This window comes from Chiloscyllium punctatum, chromosome 32 (assembly GCF_047496795.1).
Source record: "Chiloscyllium punctatum isolate Juve2018m chromosome 32, sChiPun1.3, whole genome shotgun sequence".
Lineage (NCBI taxonomy): Eukaryota > Metazoa > Chordata > Chondrichthyes > Orectolobiformes > Hemiscylliidae > Chiloscyllium > Chiloscyllium punctatum.
The window spans coordinates 8,885,916-8,910,646 of NC_092770.1; the positions used below are offsets into that span (position 1 = coordinate 8,885,916).

Below are 24,731 nucleotides of genomic sequence, written 5' to 3' on the forward strand. Positions count from 1 at the left end.
ACCCCAAAAGTAGATTCTGAAATAGTAAAGATCAGAAACAGTGACAACAACTTCAGCTTAACTGTGCATTAGTTGAATGATTTATTAAATCCTTAATTATTTTTACAGTCATTAAACACTTTTTGTTCTTCCTAATTTAAATAATTCATGAAATTGTTCAGCATATTTATATTTTGTAAGTTAAGCATGGTATTTAACTGTTAACAATAATTGGCTTGTTTGATGTTTGCAGTGTTTGCAGTGGTGGTGTTTGGAACTGTACAGACAATGATTGTCCAGGTAAATGTTTGTGTTGTCAGATTTTGTGTACCTGCTTAGCACAATAATAGTTTAGTTTCAAGAAATGATTGCCTAATTTGAATAGATTGATAACAATTGACATATTTAAAATATGCATTCAAATTTCACCATGAAGAAAATTGATCTTTCTTAAATACTTCTAATAAATAGTAAAACTTTCACTGAAACTTTGAAGGTTGGGGTTGACATTTCATTCTGAAACATATTGATGGCTAATCTAGACACTTCAGTACAATGTGAAGGAACTGTTATGTTGTCAGAAGTCCTAGCTGTTAGATTGAAAATTATATGAAAGCTCATTTTTACGTACAGACAAACATTAAGAATTCAATAAGACTATTTGAAGAAGAGCAGTGGACTTCTTCCAATTTTCTGCCAATGTTTAACAAGTTGAACAAATGGTAATTTATTTAATTTGTTTTTTTATGGCCTTGCCATGTGCAAAGTAGATGCTGTATTTGGCTACCTGACAACAGTGATTACCTCAAAAATTAATCACTGGCTGTCAGGCATTTTGGGATCTCCTGAGGACACGAAACTTTGAATGCAAGTTCTTTCTTTTTATATTCAGGAAGACTTCACATTTCCCTAAAATGTGTAACAGATACTCCTTCTTTTTAGCTGAATGCTCAGTCACAGGAGACATGCATTTTACTACATTTGATGGTCGGATTTTTACATTTCTTGGCACATGCCAATACATCTTTGCAAAGAGCCACAGGAGTAACAAGTTCACGGTGACTTTACAGAATGTGCCTTGTGGTCAGGTAACAGAATAAAAATTCTTCCTCTAATTGAAAAACGTAGAATGCAAGATTAAAATTCCTATTGACTCTTAAATTACCTGTGTGATTTTGACTGTAGAAAATAAGTGAGTAAAACTTTGAAGCTAGTTTTGGTCGCCCTGTTATAGGAAAGATATTATTAAATTGGAGAGGGTGCAGAAAACATTTACAAGGATGTTATTGAACTAGAGGGTTGAGTTATAAGGAGAGGCTGGATAAGCTAGAACTTTTTTTCACTGGTACATAGGACGTTGAGGGCTGACCTTATAGAGGTTTATAAAATCATGAGGAGCATGAATAAGGTGAATAGAAAAGTTCTTTTCCCTAGGGTAGGAGAATTCAAAACTAGAGGCAAAGTTTTTAAGGTGAGAGGAGAAAGATTTAAAAGGGACCTGAGGGGCAATGTTATCACACAGAGAGTGATTCGCATGTGGAATTAGCTGCCAAAGGAAGTGGTAGATGCAGGTATAGTTACAAAATTTTTAAAAAAATTGGATAGGAACATGAATAGAAGGATATGGGCTAATTGCAGGCAAATGGGACTAGTTTAGTTTGCAAAACTTGGTTGGCATGGATGAGTTGGACTGAAGAGTCTGTTGCTGTGCTGTATGACTCTATTTTATCGGTACTGTACATTTTACAAAAGTTTCTCTGGTTTGACAGAAACACTATAATCTGGTCATTTGGTAATTACAAAGTTGCTGGTACCTTCATGCATCTCATTTTATTTTTAATTGAATTATTTCATTCTATGGGAAATTAGTCTCGACTAATGAATACGATGATATTTTTAAGTATTTCTTTGGTTTCATGCACTTGTGTTTGAAACATTATTGGGAATTTTGTGCAGGATGTTAAAATGTTCAAGCAATTTAAGAGTATCAATTTCAATCAGAGTCATGAAAGAGGTAAATTCTTATTCAGTGAAATTCAAGCTACATTTCATTCCTTATCTATTTTAATGATGAGAAGTTTTGTTTTTCAGATTGAGAATGATAACGTTGATAATTAAAAGAATAAAATAGCTTAGGAAGTCCATCTAATATTTTCTACTTTATCTACCTTCATTGTCCAGTCCATGGAGTTACATTCCCATCCCATTTACAAAATTGTTAAATCTAAAATGCTTGGATATCTTCCCATTTCTAAATTGTGGCCCCTGATTTCACAGTAAGTGGTACTGTCAAAGAAATAGTGTTTGATGTATTCACTCCATTCAGAGTATTGAATAGAATCGGGACTGTTAAACAATGGGTCAGAAACTGCTGTATACATCAATAAGTGACAGCAATTAGTTTGCAAATCTCTGAGGAACTTATTGCAAGGAAGATGTATCATGAATTGCAAAATGTTGCTGAACAATTTACATTGTCCTGGAGTTATCTTTGCCAAGGTAGCCTTTACTGCCTCATTCATTTCAGGAAGCTGTTAGATTTAAACATTAGTTCATTAATTTTGTCACAGAAAATTAAATGTTAAGGAATTTTTATGTTCAGGTGATACATTGTTACCTCATTGCCATCAAGGCCTCACTGTGAAGGTATCCGCTTCCAAAAAGTTACAGAGCAAAATCAATTTGTTGGTGTAAGAAAGAAAAGGCTCCAGCAAATTCCATCCAATTATTTCTCCCTTTGTTACATAGGTAAGAATTTGTAGGGGCCTTGAGGCTCTGGGCTATGGCAAGAAATATAGCAGAATCAAGTGAGAAGTCCAGTGAACCCTAACTTGTTGGCTGGAACAACTTGCTGCACCTTTAATTAAGTCAAGGCATGGAAATCAGGGCAGGTACCTGCAGATAAAAACTTGCATTTAGTGCAAACACAAAGCTATAAAGCTTGTCATGGTTGTCACCAGTCCTCAGTCATGTCAAGTGATATAGTCTTCGGTCAAGGGCTCCCAGCGTATTAAGTCAAAGGCAGCCTTCAGTACCAGTCCTGGGTCTTGGACACAGTCTTGGATACGGTCAGTCAGAATGGTTGGAGTCAGGATCCTCCCCATAAAAGTGGAGGGATAGAGCTGCATTTTTGGCAGCCCACTGCTCATCTTGAGTCTTTCTACTGTATTTTGGACTGTTTTCTTCAGATTTAAGGGAAATGAAAGCATGTGGCTTAAGTGTTAGTTTTCTTGCAGGTCGGGAGGTGTTCCTAGGAGTTAGGGAGTGAGTAGGCATGTTTTGTTAGTGATGTTCAGAGTTGAGCTGAGTTGCAGTGAGTGAGGGGAAGATGCTGCAGGCAATAGTGGAAATGGTAGAATATGAGCCTTGATATCAGGTGGGTACAGTGGCAGAGATAGTGAGTGTGAGGTATCAGAGAGACGATAATGGTATTTACACAGGCAAAATGAAAACAGTCAATAACCTTCACTGCCGTGCATTCCTCCAGCTGGTTGACACTGCTTTAACTTGAATGGCAATCTTGGACATGGTCTGCCTCTCCTGGTAGTGGACCCCATCTGCACCACTCTTTCCAGCAGGACCTTCAGGTCCCTGCCTGCAAAGCAAGGGTATCAATTTCCCCTTGTCTACTATATCAGGCTGATAGAGCTGGGCTGGGTGCCCATTGGCCTTTTAAATGTGGTGCCAGTGTCAGGGATGCTGGTTCACTCTGGAATATCCCAGCAATGGTGAGTTGCTCTGTGAGTGGTAGAATGAGGTTAGAATGGGGCAGGGAGGATGCAATAGGGGCAAGATAATGAGGTGGCTTTTGTAAGATATGGCAAGAGATCTCACCAGGCCTCTCAGTGAGAAACCCTTACATGAAACTTGATGGAAGTAACACAGCTAAAAGAAAACACAGGATTCACCGCATGGTTTCCAGTATCTGGATTTTCTCATACACTAAAGAGGACAGGACTTCCTAAAGTGGAAGTCAGGTTCCAACTGGGATTGAGAACTCTAAGGCAACAGTGGGCAATTCCCCTGCCCTCTTCTCATAAGTTATCATCTTCCTGCTGGCTGCCCGCTTTGGCTTTACAATTTTTAAGCTTCTAACTGGGAGTATTGTGGCAAAAACAAATTGGAGAGCACTGAAATAGAAGTTTAAATGGAAGTCTATATGTGGCCATACTATTTCTTCACACCCTGAAATTTGTGTTCTATTTCCCTGGTTATTTTTCTTGGCTCTGAAATTGAATGTTTCTATTGTACTCATTCTCTTTTCCATTATTAAGCTAACTTCAACTGTGCTATTGTGAAAGTGTGTTCGGCCTCTGACCTACTCTATCATCTCCTAGTTAATATGAGGTCTAATAATGCCCAGTTCCTTGATTAAATGCTTCATACATCAACCCAATGTTGTTTCCAAGAACAAGAACTCTTATTGCTCCCTTTAATCGACTTCCTAATTTATCTCCAGTAAATTTGAGTCATTATTAATAACTGCAAAATTCAAGTATCCTTCCCTTCTTCAACCACAAAGTTCTTGATTTGACAACTCCCAATGATCTAGTGCAAATATTCATAGTTTGTAGATGTTTTCTTTCATTCAACTCTCTCAACTCTACCTACATAATTCTAACCAGATACATTTTAGATTATAATCAAGTTTTCCCTCACATAAAAAGCTATGCTGACTCCTCATTTATCTTAATCATGCCGAGGACTATCCTTATTGCTTATTTATATTTTGGGCCCGCTGTTTTTTTCCTTGAATTACATTGCAACAACTATTAAATTTTGGGACTAAAAACAATTGAATGCTGGTATTTCCTCCATGCCTCCAGTTATCCAGACGACATTTTAAAATGAACTTCAGTTAGCTTTCATCATTAGCAAGCTAGGAATCCTGTAAACCTCATCTATATAAATTGTATTTTATTTGTTGCAATCCCTTCCGTGTTCCTATCTCACCCTGTCACCGCTCATATTAATATAGTAGCAGGTGGGTGCTTATCATGTGGGGAGCACAAGCAAACTTATATCGGAGTTCCTTGTGGACTACCAGGAGAGTCCCTCATTCAAAGGCATTCAGCAACTGATCAAGGGACCAAGCATTGGGAAGAGGGATGCCTGCTGAGGTCTGCCCTACTGTCCTTGTTGTCAACACTCCTTCTGTCCATCACTGCCATTACTCACCTGTATCACAGGTCCATGATGATACTGGGCTTTGGTTGGGTATTGTATTGGCAGCAGCCAGCTCCTTACCTATGACCAACTGTGCAGTAACATTGTGGGACTCTGATTGGTAAGCAGGACTTTGACCCCAGGGCCCTAGATCCTGGGAAGTCCAGCTGCTGTCCAGCCAATTGCCTGAATGACATTAAATTTGGCTGTTCTTCCTTATAACTTGGTCAATTTGGAACATCTGCTGGGTTCCTTGCCAACAGTTAAGGACACTGTCACCTCCATTGAGTCCAGCTGAACATTGACTTCTTGGGCACTCCTAAGTTATTGATATTGATTGTGGGAATTGCTCAAAATTACACCAAGAAATCATGAGAACAATACCTAGGAATCATAAGTATACTTTATACTCTACCACTTACCCCAGAAGAGTTAGAACTTTGCCAAACTCCATTTTTTTTTAATTGAAGGCTAAGAATCCAAATGAAAGTACAAAAGAGATTGAAATACACAACTGATCCATTGATAAGTGAAAATTTAAAAAAAAATTTGAATAGTTGCCTCAATGTCAAGAACTGGATTTTTCAAAGATATCTGCCACAAACTTACAGATAAACTTGAAAGGATTCAGAAAAGATTTACAAGGATATTGCCAGTGTTGGAAGGTTTGAGTTATTCTGAGAAGCTGAATAGGCTGGGGCTATTTTTCCCGGAGTGTTGGAGGCTGAGGGGTAACCTTATGGAAGTTTATAAAATTCTGAGGGGCATAGATAGAGTGAAGAGCTAAGCTCTTTTTTCCCAGGGTAGGGAGTCCAAAACTAGATAGCATAGGTTTAAGGTGAGAAGGAAAAGGTTTAAAAGAGATCTAAGGAGCAACTTTTCATGTGGAGGGTGGTACGTGTATGGAATGAACTGCTCGAGGAAGGGGTGGAGACTGGCACAATTACAAAATTTAAAAGGCATCTGGATGGGTACATGAGTAGGAAGGGTTTAGTGAGATATGGGCCAAATGCTGGCAAATGGGACTAGATTAATTTAGGACATCTGGTCAACATGGATGAGTTGGGTTGAGGGTCTGTTTCCATGCTGTATAACTCTGACTCTATGCCTATGAGATATGCTGTATTTCTGAGATTTTTTTCTCTCTGTAAGAACTTTATCCTTTCAATTTCCCTGTAAAGTTGATTTGATTGAAAGGAATTTTCATCAAAAAAGCTTTCTTTTCAATATGCTTATTGGCCTGCAATCTATTGATTGCTTTATCTGTACTTTTTAATGGCGTTAAAAAGTCAATCCATTCGATACTCATATTGCATGGAACACAGTTTCATTGACAAAAGATATTTATTTTGGAGTCATTGCTTTTAAAAAGAAGTACCACAATAAATAATAAGTTATTCTAGGGTTGTAATGTGTTCCTGTTTACTAAAGTCATCTGGTTAATAAATTCAGTTTTGGTACATCTTTGTTTTATCATAAGACAAATGTAGAATAAAAGTTGAATGAGCAGGTTTGGGTCTTTCGATTTAAATTTATTTTTTACTTTCAGAATCTGGACCACAGTTGCATTCAGTCAATAACTTTAATCATCGAAGGTGATACAAGTAACCAAATAACCCTAACGAGATCAGGAGAAATACACTTTGGCAATCAACAAGCAATTAGCCTCCCATATCAAAACGGTAATTGGTTTATTTCTACTATTCTGGACGTCTGTGAAAAGGGAATAATTAGCATTTCAGGAAGAAAAGATGTTGCAGGTCTTTGTCAAAATGATTTGTCATGCACAGACATCATATCTGCCTACATGAATGATGTTTTTGCATGTTAAATGGTGTTTAAAAACCATAGCACCTCTTTCAAATTAAGAGGTGCACTTGTCTTAAGAATATATTACTACTTACCAAGCTAAAACATTATTATGCAGCTATATGTTGCACTGCTCAATGTCAAGACCAGGATGATCTTTTGTTGCATCAAAATGGAAATTCAATATTAGATGTCAAGTCTGAACACAGTCCTCTGCCATGGGATGGTCATCACTCCTACCCAGTTTATTGAATAAATGTTATTCATACAGGCTTCCATTGGTTTCTGCTCCTTCACTGGTACTCTGCTACTGTTTATTGTGCTGCTGCTTTGGGTGATTATTGCAAAATATCAGCACAGCGTTGGAAATGAACAAATAGTCAGGTACAAATACAACCAGACTGAATTCTTTTAACTTAGTTTGAAACATAGTATGAAAGCACATGCGGACATTCCAAGGGCGTAAACAAGGCACCTTAATCTGAAATTGCTGAGAATCAAACTAATGCAGAAAAAGGTTGAAACATTTATCAGATCAGGCTGCATCTTTGGAGAGAGGAAGCAAGTTAACATTGCATCCATAGATCCTTCTTCACATCAAAATGTTTTCAGAAACAACTCAGTACAAGCACAATTAGGGACAGGCAATGAATGTTGGCCTTGCCCACATCCCATGAAAGAATAACTTAGTTACTAGATTAGAAATTGTGAAGACTGAGCTAACAAAAGCACCATCACTGCTGGGACATTTAAATCAACTTAATTGAATAAATCTGGAATCAACAATGTTAAATGGTAAAATCCATTTGGTTCACTAATATCCTCCAGGGAAAATCATCGGTCATAGTCTGGCCTATATGTAACTACAGACCTGAACAAGTCAATCAATAGTCTCTAAACTGTCACAGAAAAATATCCTAAGAATAAAGTTGATGGATCACTCAGGGCAGACTGGAATGGTTAAGATGGCATCACCATTTCAAGGCAATTTGTAATGGACAATAAAAGTGAGTCCATGAATAAATAAGAAAGAGAAAGGTTAGGAGAGATTCCAGAAAACCAAGTTTTATAGGGAACACCAATTTAAACTTGAGCTTGAGAAACCAGTGCTGATTGGCTGGCTTGCCAGCTTTGAGTGAAACTAGCACCAGGGTACTATTGAACTTTATACATTTGTTGAATATTTTTAAAAAGCCCCAACAAACTCCCATTTCCTGCAGACAAGTCCTCGTGAATGAATGTATTTAGCTTCTAGCAGATATAAGTGAACTGCATTTTTTAAATAGAATCCCTTCAATGTGCAAACAAGCCCTTTGGCCCAAAACTGACCCTCTGAAAAGTAACCCACCCAGACTCATTCCTCCTATTCTATATTTGCCCCTGAATAATGCATGCAGCCAACACACCCTGGAACACTGTGGGGTAATTTAGCATGGCCTATTCGCCTAACCTGCACATCTTTGGACTGTGGGAGGAAACCGGAGCAGCCGGACGAAACCCACACAGACGTGTGGAGAATGTGCAAACTCCACATGGATAGTGGCCTGAGGCTGGAATCAAATCTGGGTCCCTGGTGCTGTGAGGCAGCAGTGCTAACCACTGAGTCGTCATGCTGCATTGTGAGCATAGAAGAACGATAGAACCATAGGAGGGTTCTGACACAGAAAGAGGCTATTCGGATCATTGTGTCTGGTCCAGATAAAATAAACCAGCTATCCATTGTTATCCTACCTTTCAACACCTGGTCTGGAGCCCTGCAGGTTACAACCCTTCAGTGTGGATCCAGTTGCCTTATAAACAGTGTTCTGACGAAGGGTCGCTGCTTTAGTCCTGCTTTGTCTTCACAGACCCGAGTTTTTGAGCAATTTTGTTTTTGTTTTTGATTTCCTGTATCTGCAGTTCTTTGTTCTTTTTCATTAATTGGTTATTCGTGTGATTCTAAACACACTTGAGCTTTTTAAGAAGTTGCTGCCCAATTACAGGATCACAGAGAACGTTAGACACAATGTTATGATTCTTGCAAATTAGTTGCGAACAGCCAACGGGCTACACTGTCATACCATGTGCTGTCAGCTGAAGTTACTAAAGTTTCCAAGACAAGTAACAGGGCAGAGAGTGTGGAATGGGTCAGGAATCTAACTTCAGACATAGCCGGTAAAGGGATACGTATGAGAAGGAAGGTGGTCAACACAGGACTGATGGTGCTGTACTTAAATGTGTGCAATATAAGCAGTTAGGTCAATGAGCTTGTAGTGCAGATTGAAATGAGCAGGTACAACATTGTGGGCATCATAAAAATATGGCTGCAAAGGGATGAGGGCTTAGTACTGAATATTCAAGGGTGCGCTTCCTATCGAAAGGACAGGCAAATAAGCAGAAAGGGCAGGGTTACCTTGTTAATAAGAAATGAAATTAAATCGATAGCAAGAAGTGATGTAGGGTCAGAAGGTGTATAATCTGTGAGGGAAGAACTGAAGTACTACTAAGGGAAGAAAGACCCTGATGGGACTTATGTACAGACCTCCTGATAGTAATCAGGATTTGGAGAAGAAGGAGATAGAAAAGACATGTAAGAAAGGCACGATCACAGTAATCATGGGGACTTCAAAATGCAGGTAGACTGAGAAAATCGGGTTGGTAGTGGATCTCAAGAAAAAAATATTGTTGAATGTCTACGAGATATTTCTTCAGAGCAGCTTGTTGTAGAGCCTACTAGAGAACAGGCAATTCTGGATTTGTAATGAGGCAGACTTGCTTATCGACCATAAGGTGAAGGAACCCCTCGATTGAATTCAGCCAGCAGTTTGAGAGGGAGAAGCTGGAATCAGATGTAACAATATTCTAGTTGAAGTAAAGGTAGCAACAAATGCATAAGTGAGGAGCTGGCTAGAGTTAATCGGAAGGGGAAGATGCTGGAGCAGCAATGGTAGGAGTTTCTGGAGGTATTCAGAAGCCATTGCATAAATTCATCCCAATGAAGAAACATACTAAGTGGAGGATGAGGCAACCATGACTGACTGGGGAAATCAGGGACAGCATAAAAGTAAAAGAAAAGCATGCAATATGGTGGACATTAGTGGGAAGTCAAGGGATTGGGAAGCCTTTAGAAATCAGCAGAGGATAACTAAGAAAGCAACAATGAGGGAGAAAATGAAATATGAAAGTAAGCTAGCTAGTGAAACATAGGAAGGTTGCAAGACTTTTTTTTATACATATCTAAAAAGTAAGAGAAAGAGGCAAAAGTAGACATTGGACGATGAGAAAATGAGGCTAGAGAAGTAGTAATGGGGAACAAGGAAATGTTGAAAAAACTGAATTGGTACTTTGCATCAGTTTTCACAGTGGAAGATTCCAGCAGCATACCAGAACTTCAAGGGAGTCTGGGGGAGAGTTGAGTGTTGTGGATATCACTAAAGAGAAGGACTGGGAATCTGAAAGTGGCTAAATCAGAGTGGTGCTGGAAAAGCACAGCAGTTCAGGCAACATCCGAATAGACTCCCTCTATTCCTGATAAAGGACTTTTGCCCGAAACGTCGATTTTCCTGTCTCCTCGGATGCTACCTGAACTGCTGTGCTTCCAGCACCACCCTAATCTAGAGCTGAAAATGTGTTGCTGGAAAAGCGCAGCAGGTCAGGCAGCATCCAAGGAACAGGAGAATCGACGTTTCGGGCATCAGCCCTTCTTCAGGAATGAGGCCTCATTCCTTGGATGTTGCCTGACCTGCTGTGCTTTTCCAGCAACACATTTTCAACTCTGGTCTCCAGCATTTGCAGTCCTCACTTTCACCCTAATCTAGAATCTGGTTTCCAGCATCTGCAGTCATTGGTTTTACCTAGGTGGCTAAATCATTTTGGCTGGGTAGAATACATCCTGGAGTTCTGAATGTGATAGCTGAGGAGGCTGTAGATGCATTGGTGGTGATCTTTCAGTGATCACTGGAGTCAGAGAGGGCCCCAGAGGACTGGAAAATGACTAATGCCACACTTCTGTTTAAGAAGGGAGGGAGGCAGAAGACAGGAAGCTATAGGTTGCTTAGCCTGACCTCAGTCATTGGTAATATTTTAGAGTTCATTATTAAGGATGAGATTGCAAAGTATTTGGGAGTACTTGGTGAAATAGGGCTGAGTGAAGGGGAGATCATGCCTAACAAATCTGTTAGAATGCTTAAAGAAGGTGATGAGTAATTTGGACAAAGGCCAACCAGTAGACATGATCTCTTTGGATTTCCTAAAGGCCTTTGACAAAGTGCCACATAAGTGGCTGCTAAATAAGATAACAACCCATGGTGTTAGGGGCAATGAACTGGCATGGATAGAGGATTGGCTGACTGGCAGAAGGCAGAAAGTAGGGATAAAGGAGTCTTTTTCAGGATGGCAGCTGGTGACTAGTGGAGTTCTGAAGGGTCTGTGCTGAAAACACAGCTATGCACATTATAAAATAGCAATCTGGATGAAGGCATTGTTGCTAAGTTTGAAGATGTTACAAAGGCAGGTGGAGGGGACATTGTGGAGTCAGGAAGGCTGTAGCAGGACTTGGATAGATTAGGATAATGGGTAAAGTAGTGGCAGATGGAATACACTGTGGGAAAGTATGAGGCTATGCACTTTATTAGGAAGAATAGAGTCTTGGACTATTTTCTAAATGGGGTAAGACTTCAGTACTCTGAAGCACAAAGGGACTTGAAATCATAGTTCAGGATTCTCTTGAAGTTAGACTTGTTCACTTGGCAGTTCGGAAGGCAAAAGCAATGTTGGTATTCATTTTGAGAGAGCTAGAGCATAAATATACTGCTGAAGCTGTATAAGATGTTGATCAGACTGCATTTGGAATATTGTAAGCAGTTTTGGGCCCCATTTCAAAGAAAGGATTTGCTGGCCTTGGATGGGGTCCAACAGAGATTCACAAGACTGAGCCTGGGGATGAAGCGTTTAGTTGAGGACTCTGCGTCTGTTCTCAGTGGAATTTTGAAAGGTGACAGTGGGATCTCACTGAAACTTACAGAATACTGGGAGGTCCGGATAGAGTGGAGCTGAAGAGGAGTTGGAGAGACTAAGAACCAAGGGCACAGCCTCAGAGTGAAAGGACGACCCTTTAGAACTGAGCTGAGGAATTTCTTCAGCCAGATGGTGGTTAATCTGTGGAATTTATTACCACGACTCTCAAGCTGCAGAGGCCAAATCATTGAGTGTACTTAAAACAGAGATGGGTAGGTTCTTGATTAGTAACAGGATCAAGGGTTATAGGGAGAAGGCAGGAGAATGGGGTTCAGAAACATATCCGCCATGATTGAATGCAAAACAGACTTGATGGGCTAAATGGCCTAATTCTGCTCCTCTATCTTATGGTCTTATGGTTTGGTGTGATCTACCAAGTATAAGTATGTACATCTAATGTATCTGACACTGCCAATGGCAGGGACAGAAATGATGGGTGACACTACTGCTCCTGACCTAGAAAACCAGCCCAGGTTTGACAACAGCAGCCCCACCCTCCAACCTGAGCACAGTGGGTCCCTTTGAGCCCTGAGTCCCAATTACTGGGCTCTGATGTATGCCTGTCCTGAGTTTCGGGCATTGTGCTGACACTGAAATTCATATTGCACGTGATTCATTTGTTTTGCAAATTGATTCTTTAATGGCTCACAACAGCATCTGGTTAGTGAATAGTATTACCTGTGTTGCTGTTGCAGAGGACTAGCATGAAACGTTTAACTTTACTTGTTGCTTAAATTATTGAGATGCCATTTGCACAGTAATTTGAGGTGGACTGTTAAAACTCACTATAAAGTGGCTCATGTTAAAACTGATACTGTATTTGAGCAGTGCACTTTGAACAATCCCAAATGTGTGAAGAATTATGCTTCCAACCAACTTAAAATGATCAATTTGGCTTACAATGTGCTGGCACTTATGCTTACTAGAAGCAGTATATATCTGTTCTCTGCAGAAAAAATAGATTTGTCTCAGCATTGTGCTTTTTTTGAATTTGACAATTGCATTTAGTACAGTAGCTCCCTGACACATTCCCCATTACAATACTTCCATCAATCAGAGTTGACATGTCAACCAATCAGCACCCTTTTCCAAAGCAGTATAAATTGTTGTTCCTTTTGAAATTTGGCTTTCTTACATCTGCCCAGATGAGTGCAAGATGTAAAGCTTCAATAGTATGTGTTTGCTTTAGCAGTATACAAAAAATTGAACAGTAGTTGGAATTAGACCCATATATCGGTAGAAGTAGGAGTGGCAGTTTTTCTTCCCCGCTGGGTACAATTGAGCTTAGATTTTTAACAGAAATTTGGAAACTTTCATGCTGTCTTTCTCTGTTAATTTATTGAATTCAGTTTCACAACTTTAATGACGGGATTTTGAACTAATAATTTGCCTGTCAAGTGCCATAATCGTTATTATACACAACTGTAAACAACAATTTCAGAGCATTTTTGCAAGAACATCTTTGTTTTACCAGATTTCTCAAGTTCAGTGAACATATGTTCCAGTTCTCAATGCATTTGTAGATGCTGGAAAATGATGTGGAAAGGGATAAAATGAAAAAGTACCATTTCAGTATCATCAAACATGTAGATAATTTGCTCCGTTTTCCCTTGCCATTGCCCTCTTTAACAACTATCCTAAACCTAATGATATTATGATCAATCATTTCATTCTTCCAACTTAAACTTACACCACGTTCCCTAGAATAGAAGAAATTAGAGCTGAGTAGGCAATTGGGTCCTCCTAACCTGTTCTATCATTCAGTAAAATTAGATTACTTTCAGTGTGGAAACAGGCCCTTCGGCCCAACAAGTCCACACCGCCCCGCCGAAGCGCAACCCACCCATACCCCTACATCTACCCCTTAACTAACACTACGGACAATTTAGCATGGCCAATTCACCTGACCTGCACATCTTTGGACTGTGGGAGGAAACCGGAGCACCCGGAGGAAACCCACGCAGACACGGGGAGAACGTACAAACTCCACACAGTCAGTCGCCTGAGGCGGGAATTGAACCCGGGTCTCTGGCGCTGTGAGGCAGCAGTGCTAACCACTGTGCCACCATCATGATTGATGTTTTATTTCAACTCCACTCTTCTGGCATACTTCGCATACACAGTATCCTGACCATAGTCAATAATTGATAAGGCACAACTCTCCTTTCTAGAGAATTTTGAAGATTCATTACCCTTTGAACAAAACATTTCTTCATTTCTCAGTCCTAAACAGCTGACCCTTTATTTTTACGCTGTGATGCTATGTTCTAAATTTCCTCAACATGGAAAACATTTTCTTCGCATCTAAACTGTCATGCTCCCTGAGAATTTATATATCAGCTAGATCACCTCTCGTTTTTCTAAACTTGCCATAATATATGCTTGGCCTAATCATCTTTACTCATGAAACAATTCCCTTCTTCTAGACATCAGTCTAGTAATGTCCAAGACAGATATGTGCTTCCTTGGCTCAGGAGGGCCAAATCGAATACTCCAGGAGTGGTCTCACCAATGATCAATATAATAGCAGCTATACATCCTTACCTTGTACTTCCTTTTGTTACAAAAAATCACATATCATTTGCCTTCCTAATTGCTTGTTGTTATCTATTTGTTAACTTTTTGTTATTTTTGCACAAGCATGTCCAGGTCCTTCTGAATCACAGTGTCATAGAGATGTACAGGACAGAAACAGATCCTTTGGTCCAATTTGTCCATGGCCACCAGATATTCTACATTAATCTCATCCCTTTTGCCAGCATTTGGCCCATATCCCTCTAAATCCTTCCCATTCAAATATCCATCCAGGTGTAATTTAAATATTGTAATTTTACCAGTCTCCATCACTTCCTCTGGCAGCTCATTCCATACACGCATCACCCTCTATATGAAAAAGTTGCCCCTTTTATATCTTTCCCCCTTACCTTAAACCTATGCCCTCTAGTTTTGGACTCCCCCACCCTGTGAAAAAGAACTTGGCTATGCTTCTTAGGATAACCAAAAATTTCCAAGTTTCGTATCACTAAAGAAACATTCTGCTTTTAAATTGTCTTATTAAAGTGAATAACTTCATACACTTATGCTGCATCTGCCATTTTCTTGCCCAAACATCCAATTAACCTGTTTCCAAATTTGCCCCTTTATCCTTCCTGCTAGCCGCTCACTCCAGTATTCACCTGATAGTATATTAGCTTCAACCCCCATATCTTTCATAGTGACTAAAGGCCTAATTGTAGTAGATTACAGATTCATAATGGCCCTTTGATTATGGTTGCATTGCATTATTGCATGTTCGAGAGCTGTTGACATGGATAATGCACTTTAGTAATTATAGTCATTATACACTAACTGTTGATCATATTGGAATGCTTTTGATGTTCTGTCACTGCGGTGTAACTTGGAATGAATATTCCACGCAAGACAACACATTGAAACATTGTATGCTGTATGTTCCCTTTCTCTAAGTTATTATTTACATTAAGCACTTGCCTGTTTTAGGCAGGCACCACCCATGTTTTCCACAGCATTGCAAATTGACACAGTGTACGAGAATGTGAGAAAATGAACAGAGAAGTTATGTTTATGTGTCAATTATAATAATTTTCATATGTCCATTTTAGTGTACATAACCTCAAGAGTCTCTGTTCTATCATGGTTGTTTTGAACAATTTTCCCAACAAACATTTCTGAATAGTTGGTTAGTATCCAAGTATGAGAACTCTCTTAACATAATTGTAGCAGTTGCCATTTTAAACTCCTCTGCCCATAAAATGAGATCTGTTTTCAGACAAGATATCTTAATTAAGCTGCACATAATAATGAACATAGAACATAGAACATAGAAAAGATACAGCGCAGTACAGGCCCTTTGGCCCTCGATGTTGCGCCGATCCAAGCCCACCTAACCTACACTAGCCCACTATCCTCCATATGTCTATCCAATGCCCGTTTAAATGCCCATAAAGAGGGAGAGTCCACCACTGCTACTGGCAGGGCATTCCATGAACTCACGACTCGCTGAGTAAAGAATCTGCCGCTAACATCTGTCCTATACTTACCACCCCTTAATTTAAAGCTGTGCCCCCTCATAATAGCTGACTCCATACGCGGAAAAAGGTTCTCATGGTCAACTCTATCTAAACCCCTAATCATCTTGTACACCTCTATCAAGTCACCCCTAAACCTTCTTTTCTCCAATGAAAACAGCCCCAAGTGCCTCAGCCTTTCCTCATACGATCTTCCTACCATACCAGGCAACATCCTGGTAAACCTCTTCTGCACCCATTCCAGTGCCTCCACATCCTTCCTATAGTATGGCGACCAAAACTGCAGACAATACTCCAGATGCGGCCACACCAGAGTCTTATACAACTGCAACATGACCTCAGGACTCCGGAACTCAATTCCTCTACCAATAAAAGCCAGTACGCCATAAGCCTTCTTCACCGCAGTATTTACCTGGGTGACAACTTTCAGAGATCTGTGTACATGGACACCAAGATCCCTCTGCACATCCACACTACCAAGTATCCGACCATTACCCAGTACCCCATCTTTTTGTTACTCATACCAAAGTGAATCACCTCACACTTACCCACATTGAACTCCATTTTCCACCTTTCTGCCCAGCTCTGCAGCTTATCTATATCCCGCTGTAACCTGCCACATCCTTCCTCACTCTCAACAACTCCACCGACTTTCGTATCATCCGCAAACTTGCTCACCCAACCTTCTAGCCCCTCCTCCAGGTCATTTATAAAAATGACAAACAGCAATGGTCCCAAAACAGATCCTTGCGGAACACCGCTAGTAACTGCACTCCAAGATGAACCTTTACCATCAACTACTACCCTCTGTCTTCTTCCAGCCAGCCAATTCCTAATCCAAATCTCCAACTCACCCTCAATGCCATACCTCCGTATTTTTTGTAGTAGCCTATCATGGGGAACCTTATCAAATGCCTTACTAAAATCCAAATACACCACATCTACCGCTTTACCCTCATCCACCTCCTTAGACATCTTCTCAAAGAATTCAATAAGGTTTGTGAGGCGCGACCTGGTCTTCACAATACCATGCTGACTATCCTTGATCACATTATTCCTATCCAGATGTTCATAAATCCTTTCCCTTACAATTCTCTCGAAGACTTTGCCCACAACAGAAGTGAGACTCACCGGCCTATAGTTACTGGGGTTATCCCTACTCCCCTTCTTGAACAAGGGAATCACATTTGCTATCCTCCAGTCTTCTGGCACTATTCCTGTAGACAATGAGGACATAAAAATCAAGGCCAATGGCTCTGCAATCTCCTCCCTTGCTTCCCAGAGAATCCTAGGATAAATGCCATCAGGCCCAGGGGACTTATCTATTTTCACCCTTTCCAGAATTTCCAACACCTCTTCCCTACATACCTCAAAGCCATCCATTTTAATTAATTGTATCTCAATATTCACACCGGCAACAATGTCCTGTTCCTGAGTGAATACTGACGAAAAGTATTCATTCAGTGTCTCCCCAATCTCTTCAGCCTCCACACGCAACTTCCCCTACTATCTTTGACTGGACCTATTCCTACCCTAGTCATTCTTTTATTCCTAACATACCTATAGAAAGCCTTTGGGTTTTCCCTAATCTTACTAACTAAGGACTTTTCATGTCCCCTCCTTGCTGCTCTTAGCTCTCTCTTCAGATCCTTCCTGGCTACCTTATAACTCTCAATCGTCCCAATTGAACCTTCACGCCTCATCTTTACATAGGCCACCCTCTTCCCTTTAACAGGGGATTCCAATTCCTTATTAAACCACAGCTCCCTCACACGACCCTTTCCTCCCTGCCTGACAGGTACATATTTATCAAGGACACTCAATAGTTGCTCCTTGAACAAGCTCCACATATCAATTGCGCCCTTGCCTTGAAGCCTACTTTTCCAAGCCACGCATCCTAAGTCATGCCTCACCGCATCATAATTTCCCTGCCCCCAGCTATAACTCTTGCCCTGCAGTGCACACTTATCCCTTTCCATCACTAGAGTAAAAATCACTGAATTGTGGTCACTGTCCCCAAAGTGCTCACCTACCTCCAATTCTAACACCTGGCCTGGTTCGTTACCCAGAACCAAATCCAGTACGTGCCTCACCTCTTGTTGGCCTGTCCACATATTGTGTCAGGAAACCCTCCTGCACACATTGGACAAACACCGACCCATCTAACAAACTCGAGCTATAGCTTTCCCAGTCAATATCAGGAAAGTTAAAGTCCCCCATAACAACCACCCTATTACTTTCACTCTTCTCCTGAATCATCCTCGCAATCCTTTCTTTTACGTCTCTAGTTCTATTAGGAGGCCTGTAGAAAACTCCTAACAGGGTGACCTCACCTTTCCTATTCCTAACCTCAGCCCAAACTACCTCAGTTGGCGAGTCTTCATCCATCGTCCTTTCCACCGCTCTAATACTATCTTTGACAAGCAATGCCACCCCCCCCACCCCCTTTTACCCCCACCTCTGACCCTACTAAAACATTTAAACCCTGGAACCTGCAACAGCCAATCCTGACCCTGTTCAACCCATGTCTCCGTAATAGCCACAACATTGAAATCCCAGGTACCAACTCACGCTGCAAGTTCACCTACCTTATTTCGTATACTTCTTGCATTGAAGTACCCCCCCCCCCCAAGAGCACTAGCAAACCTCCCCCCAAGGATACTGGTGCCCCTCGGGTTCAGGTCTAGATCATCCTGTTTACAGAGGTCCCACCTTCCCCAGAAAGAACCCCAGTTATCCAGAAACCGGAATCCCTCCCTCATGCACCATCCCTGTAGCCACGCATTTAACTGTTCTCTCTCCCTATTCCTCGACTCTCTATCACGTGGCACGGGTAACAAACCAGGGACAACAACTCCGTTTGTTCTAACTCTGAGCTTCCAACCTAGCTCCCTGAAAGCCTGCCTAACATCCTCAGCCCTCCTCCTACCTATGTCGTTGGTGCCAATGTGGACCACGACTTCGGGCTGCTCCCCCTCCCCCTTAAGGACCCGGAAAACATGATCAGAGACGTCACGTACCCTTGCACCTGGGAGGCAACATACCAAACGTGAGTCTCTGTCGCCCTCACAAAACTGCCTATCTGTGCCCCGAACTATCGAGTCCCCAATAACTATTGCTCTGCTCTTCTCCACCCTTCCCTTCTGAGCAACGGGGACAGGCTCCGTGCCAGAGGCCTGAACCCCATTGCTTACCCCTGGTAAGTTGTCCCCCCCACAAGTATCCAAAACGGTATACTTGTTCTTGAGGGGAACGGCCGCAGGGGGTCCCTGCACTGGCTGCTTCCTCCTAGTCACCCTCACTGTCACCCATCTGTCTGCAATCTTTGGAGTTACTACTTCCCTAAAGCTCTGATCTATCACTCCGTCTGCCTCCCAAATGATCCTAAGTTCATCCAACTCCAGCTCCAGTTCCCTAACACGGTCTTGGAGGAGCTGGAGATGGGTGCACTTCCTGCGAATGTAATCAGCAGGGACAACCATGGCATCCCTCACCTTAAACATGCTGTCTTGTTACTTTATGTATAATTTATTTAGTTTACTATTGTGTAGATATAACATTCTTGTGGAATATGCATTTTTAGTTCGAGTATTTTGTTAATTCCAGATCTTGTTACTTGCAGGAATATTTGAAATGCGTAGATTATCATCTATATTTCTGCAAGTGAAAACAAACTTTGGTCTCTCGATGCAGTTTGATAAAGAAGGTGGAAGGTTATATCTCCAGCTTGACAATCATTGGAGAGGAAACACAGTGGGCCTATGTGGAACATACAATGGAAACTTACGAGATGACTTCCTGTGAGTCTCTACTGCTCTTATAAAGATTCACCTTTTGCATAAAAGTTAACCAATGTATCTGTCTCTGATTTGGTTTCTAATTATGAAAATGGTCTGAGCACATGATATTATATACTTGATGTGATTTGTCATAATTTATTATCAAGAAACCCTACATTGTGGAGGCTGGCAATTCGGCCCATTGAGTGCATACTGAGCTTGCAAACAGCATCCCACCAAGGATCCCTCCTCCTCCATATCCCTACATTTCGCACAGCTAATCGACTTAGACTGCAGGACACAAAGGTAATTTAGCATGGCCAATTCACCTAACCCATACATCTTTGCACTGTGGGAGGAAACCCACTCAGACACAGGGCAAATGTGCAAATCCCACACAGACAGTCAATGAGTTACCATGCTGTTATGTAACTGGCTATCTGTAAAAATACTGTCTAGTGTAGTTTTAAAGCTTTGTAGACACAAATAGTTTGTAGATTTTTAGTTGATGTCAGTTCCAGGACAGTCTTTTTTTGTTCCATGATGAATATTCCTTTCAGTAGGATTCACAGTACATTCTAGGTAACTATCAGTCAAAACTATGGCAAGAATTTTAGAGGCCTACATTGTTTTCTTTCAATTGATTTTGTTGTTAAAGATACCCAAGTGATAAGCATTGTTTGATTAAAGACTGTGATCACATATGGATTCCTGTTATGTAGTGGTAGTGTCCCTATCTCTGAGCCAGGATGCCCAGTTCAAGTTCCACCTGCTTGAAAGGTATGTTGCTGTATGTTGGAAAATATTGATCAGAAAATATCCAGGATCACATATATAATGAGGAGCCTTTATGGTGCAGTGGCAATGGCCCTTTCTCTGAGCAAGAAGACATGGGTTCAAGTCCCATCTACTTCTGAAGTGTGTAATAACATTGCTGAGAAGGTCAAATATCAGCCAGGTTCACAGTTTCAGTAATGGTTGGTCTTGGAACAGTCAGATCTTCAGAAAGCCTAAGGGGAGATGGCTAACTTTTACCAGGACCTGACCAGAATTTGGAACACAGTTGCCTCATGCAGGAGTTCCCCTCTGTTGACAATACTGGCAGTCAACAGAGAGCTGGTATTCCAACTTGAGACTCTGCCATGTAATTATGAGGCAGCAATCTGTAAGGATGGATTCTCTGAATAAGCTGACAAACAAAAAAATTAATTGTGTCTTGACCATCCAGTTTGTATATACTTAACACACACAAGATGGAAGTCCAGTCAGTAAAATTGAGAGGATAGCAGTGTGGGGTGAGTCCTATCCCGTAACATTAACTTTCAAATTGGTTTCACAGGGCAGCGCAGCCTCGAGGGCCGAAGGGCTTGTACTGCACTGTAATGTTCTATGTTCTGGCTTCTCACCACTAGGGAGCAGGAAGCTGATTTGAACAAAGGCCTTTTATCAGGATATCAACTTTTTATTGATTGCGGATTGACCTCCCCTCTCAAACAGGTGTGGAGGCTGTCAACTAAGCGGAAGTGGCATCACTAAGCAAAACGGCGTCCACCAATAGCCACTGCAGGTCCACCACTTTTGTCAGAGAGGTTTTCCTTCCATCAGCAGTGATTTTACTTTTTTTAAGAAAAACTTATCCTTTACCATATTTTAAATTGTACTGTGGGTTGAGTGCTTCTCCCCTCCTCAGTAGGGAGCACTATTACTGGTGCTGGTGACCATTCTCTGAAGTGGGACTTCCTCTTGATTACTGTCACCATTCCATTCAGACTCCACAGAGCTGGTGAAGGATGGTGCTGAGATTGACAGTTTTAAGATCTGTGACAAATCTTCTGGTAGCAGGGCACACTGGGAATGATGTTGCAGGGCATTATTGAGGGATAGTTATATTATATGGCCTCCTAAGATTATTGTGAAAATAGAAAACATGATCCATGAAAATAGTATTAATGGGAAGTATGCAAATAGCTATATTAGGCATGTCATTAGACATATGGAGCAATTGGGCATTATATTATATTCAGAATTGCATGAAACATTGTTGGATGTGAAGTGTGACTTAGTCTCTGCTGCTGTAAGATATACTGAATTAGTTGTGTCGAGTGTCTTATGCTATACTTGTTGCTTAAGGAAAGCTTTGCAGAATACATTTGTAATTCTTTCCTTTTCACTTCTAGTTCCCCTGTAGGTATGATTGAGGGTACTCCACAGTTACATGCCAATGCATGGAAGATTTCATCAGCTTGTGTAACTCCAATAAATATCCCTTTGGTTGATCCCTGTGATACTAATCAACAGAATGGTATCCAATTTTAATTGATGCATGTTGTGGTATATTTCTTCACTTACACATTTCTGTTAGTAAATTTATTATTACTTAGATACTGTACATTAAAGTCTTTTTCTGCCTTATTTTCACATACAGCTTTATATTCATCAACGATGTGTGACATTCTCAATCAAGAACTCTTTGCACCGTGCCATTCATTTGTGAATCCCAGCCCTTATTATCAGCAGTGTCGCTATGATGCTTGCAAATGTGGTAGTTTATGCATGTGTACAGCCCTTGCTCATTATGCTTATCTTTGTGCCAAACACAAGGTTCACATTGACTTCAGATCAGAGGCATCAGATTGTGGTAAGTTGTTAAGGGTGAATTTACCAGAACAAAAATGGGATTTGTTAGGTTTTGGATATCTGGTTGGCATGTACAAGTTGGACCGAAGGGTCTGTTTATGTGCAGACTCTCTGACTCTGAGATAAATGCGATAAAAAAGCATTATCATTAAAACTGATCTTTGCTATGTGTTACTTTCTAAAAATTGAATATCTCATGTGGTGTCCTCAACACCAAGGTAGAACTGACACCAAGTTCAGTTACTTAATTCACTTGGATGAGTTAGAAGCTAATTTTATTCCCAGCTCACCAACGAACTGCCAACTGGAGCATCAACAATAATTGGGAGAGAGAAACTGAATCTCTCAGCTTCCCTTGAAATGCTTCTCCAGTTGGCTAATCTCAGCACTGAAGCTGATGTGAAAAATTGTGGTATGGACTTTGTATGTGACTCAAAAAGGGAAAGAATAGAATAAAACTGAGGAGGTAAAAATAAAACATGGGTAAAGTTTTACTGATGCACTTGATTTATAGGACTGAGAAAATGTACCAGATTTAAGATGCTTTTGATTATTGCAGCTATTTTTTGAGGAGTTGCTATTCGTTAAAAAAGTTCACCATTATTCTGATCTTCATAAAACTGCTTTGACCTTCTGAAATTTACAAATTATTTGTTAAAGTTACAATTAATATTGGCAAAGGATCTAAAAGGCGGCACGGTGGCACAGTGGTTAGCACTGCTGCCTCACAGCACCAGAGACCCGGGTTCAATTCCCGCCTCAGGTGACTCTCTGTGTGGAGTTTGCACATTCTCCCCGTGTCTGCGTGGGTTTCCTCCGGGTGCTCCGGTTTCCTCCCACAATACAAAAATGTGCAGGTTAGGTGAATTGACCATGCTAAATTGTCCGTAGTGTTAGGTGAAGGGATAAATGTAGGAGTATGGGTCTGGGTGGTATGCGGGTTGGTGGACTTGTTGGGCCGAAGGGCCTGTTTCCACACTGTAAGTAATCTAATCTAAAGTTTTGGGCATATTTTCCTCTTTTGTAAACATATAGTTAACTTCTCCATTGAAAACATATAAAAATCAGGATGTTGATGTGGTTTTTTTTTTGTGGATGAGTTACTAAATTTTACAGAATGAAAGGTGAGTGGATATTTAATTCACACTACTCAGAGCAGCTGAACTGCCAATAAAGGGGTGTACTAACAGGGGAAATTTCTGCATTGCAGCTGTATAGTGTTCAAACTTGTGAACAAAAATGCATACAAAAAATGCATTTTTGTTCTCCCAACAAGCTGAGTCTTCTCAGGTGGGCATTGCAGATCTGACAAATGTATTTTGCCAGTTTAATGCTTTATTCCTCGGGCAATGCTAACCACAAAAATTTAATTGGATAATGTGGGGTGGATTTTCTTTTCAAAATAACAACCAATTACAAAATGCTTCCACTAATGCTGGCATCTTGATGTTAACAAAATTCTATTAATCCATGATTTGGAGATGCTGGTATTGGACCGGGGTGTAAAAATTTAAAAATCACACAGCACCAGTTTATAGTCCAACAGGTTTAATTGGAAGCACTAGCTTTCAGAGCACTGTTCCTACATCAGGTAAAAGCTAGTGCTTCCAATTAAACCTGTTGGACTATAACCTGGTGTTGTGTGATTTTTAACTCTATTAATCCAAGAAGACAAAGGTGAGAGAGGTGAGGAAATTAGCAGAGAGTGGGTTTTCCTATGTCTTGGAATAAAAGTTCAGGATGGGAAGTTTGAGTTCCATTTCTTCCTTTAAGAAGTATGAAGATACCTTCCATTGAAGACACAGTTATGTTACTGACTTTATGACTGCAAACATAGCTATAATTTTGTACACCATTGGACTGAATAAAATGTCCTGTTAATATTTTTTGTATTTATAATTTGCATTTATAAATTATCGATCAAAATCATAGAGTTAAAGATAATCATAATTTTTCATGGTCAGCTAAAAAAGACAAATTCTTTTCTTGTTTGCTGTTTTCCAACTTCCCTGTTTTGTTTAATTAATGTAACCCAGGCAAAAAGTCTTACTGCTTCTCATTCTTCTAGGCCTGTGTTTCTTTCAATTGGCCACCATCAGGCTGATAAGAAGGCTCAAAGATGATTTAGTTCCAATGTTCTCTTCAGTAGAATTCTGTTGTGGTTCTGTTCGCCGAGCTAGGGATTTATGTTGCAGGCATTTCATCCCCTGTCTAGGTGACATCCTCAGTGCTTGGGAGCCTCCTGTGAAGCGCTTCTGTGATGTTTCCTCTGGCACTTATAGTGGCTTGTATCTGCCGCTTCCGGTTGTCAGTTCCAGTT

At 40.6% G+C, this 24,731-nt stretch overlaps 1 protein-coding gene across 1 annotated transcript in view; it reads left to right on the forward strand.

The window, feature by feature from the left end:
- Window positions 1-24,731, forward strand: part of otogl (otogelin-like) — a 229,066-nt gene that overhangs the window by 46,984 nt on the left and 157,351 nt on the right. The window contains exons 15-20 of the mRNA XM_072551603.1: window positions 233-279; window positions 922-1,067; window positions 6,695-6,827; window positions 19,618-19,795; window positions 21,952-22,076; window positions 22,200-22,412. Of these exons, the coding sequence (XP_072407704.1) occupies window positions 233-279; window positions 922-1,067; window positions 6,695-6,827; window positions 19,618-19,795; window positions 21,952-22,076; window positions 22,200-22,412 (842 nt within the window). The remainder of the gene's footprint in view (window positions 1-232; window positions 280-921; window positions 1,068-6,694; window positions 6,828-19,617; window positions 19,796-21,951; window positions 22,077-22,199; window positions 22,413-24,731) is intronic.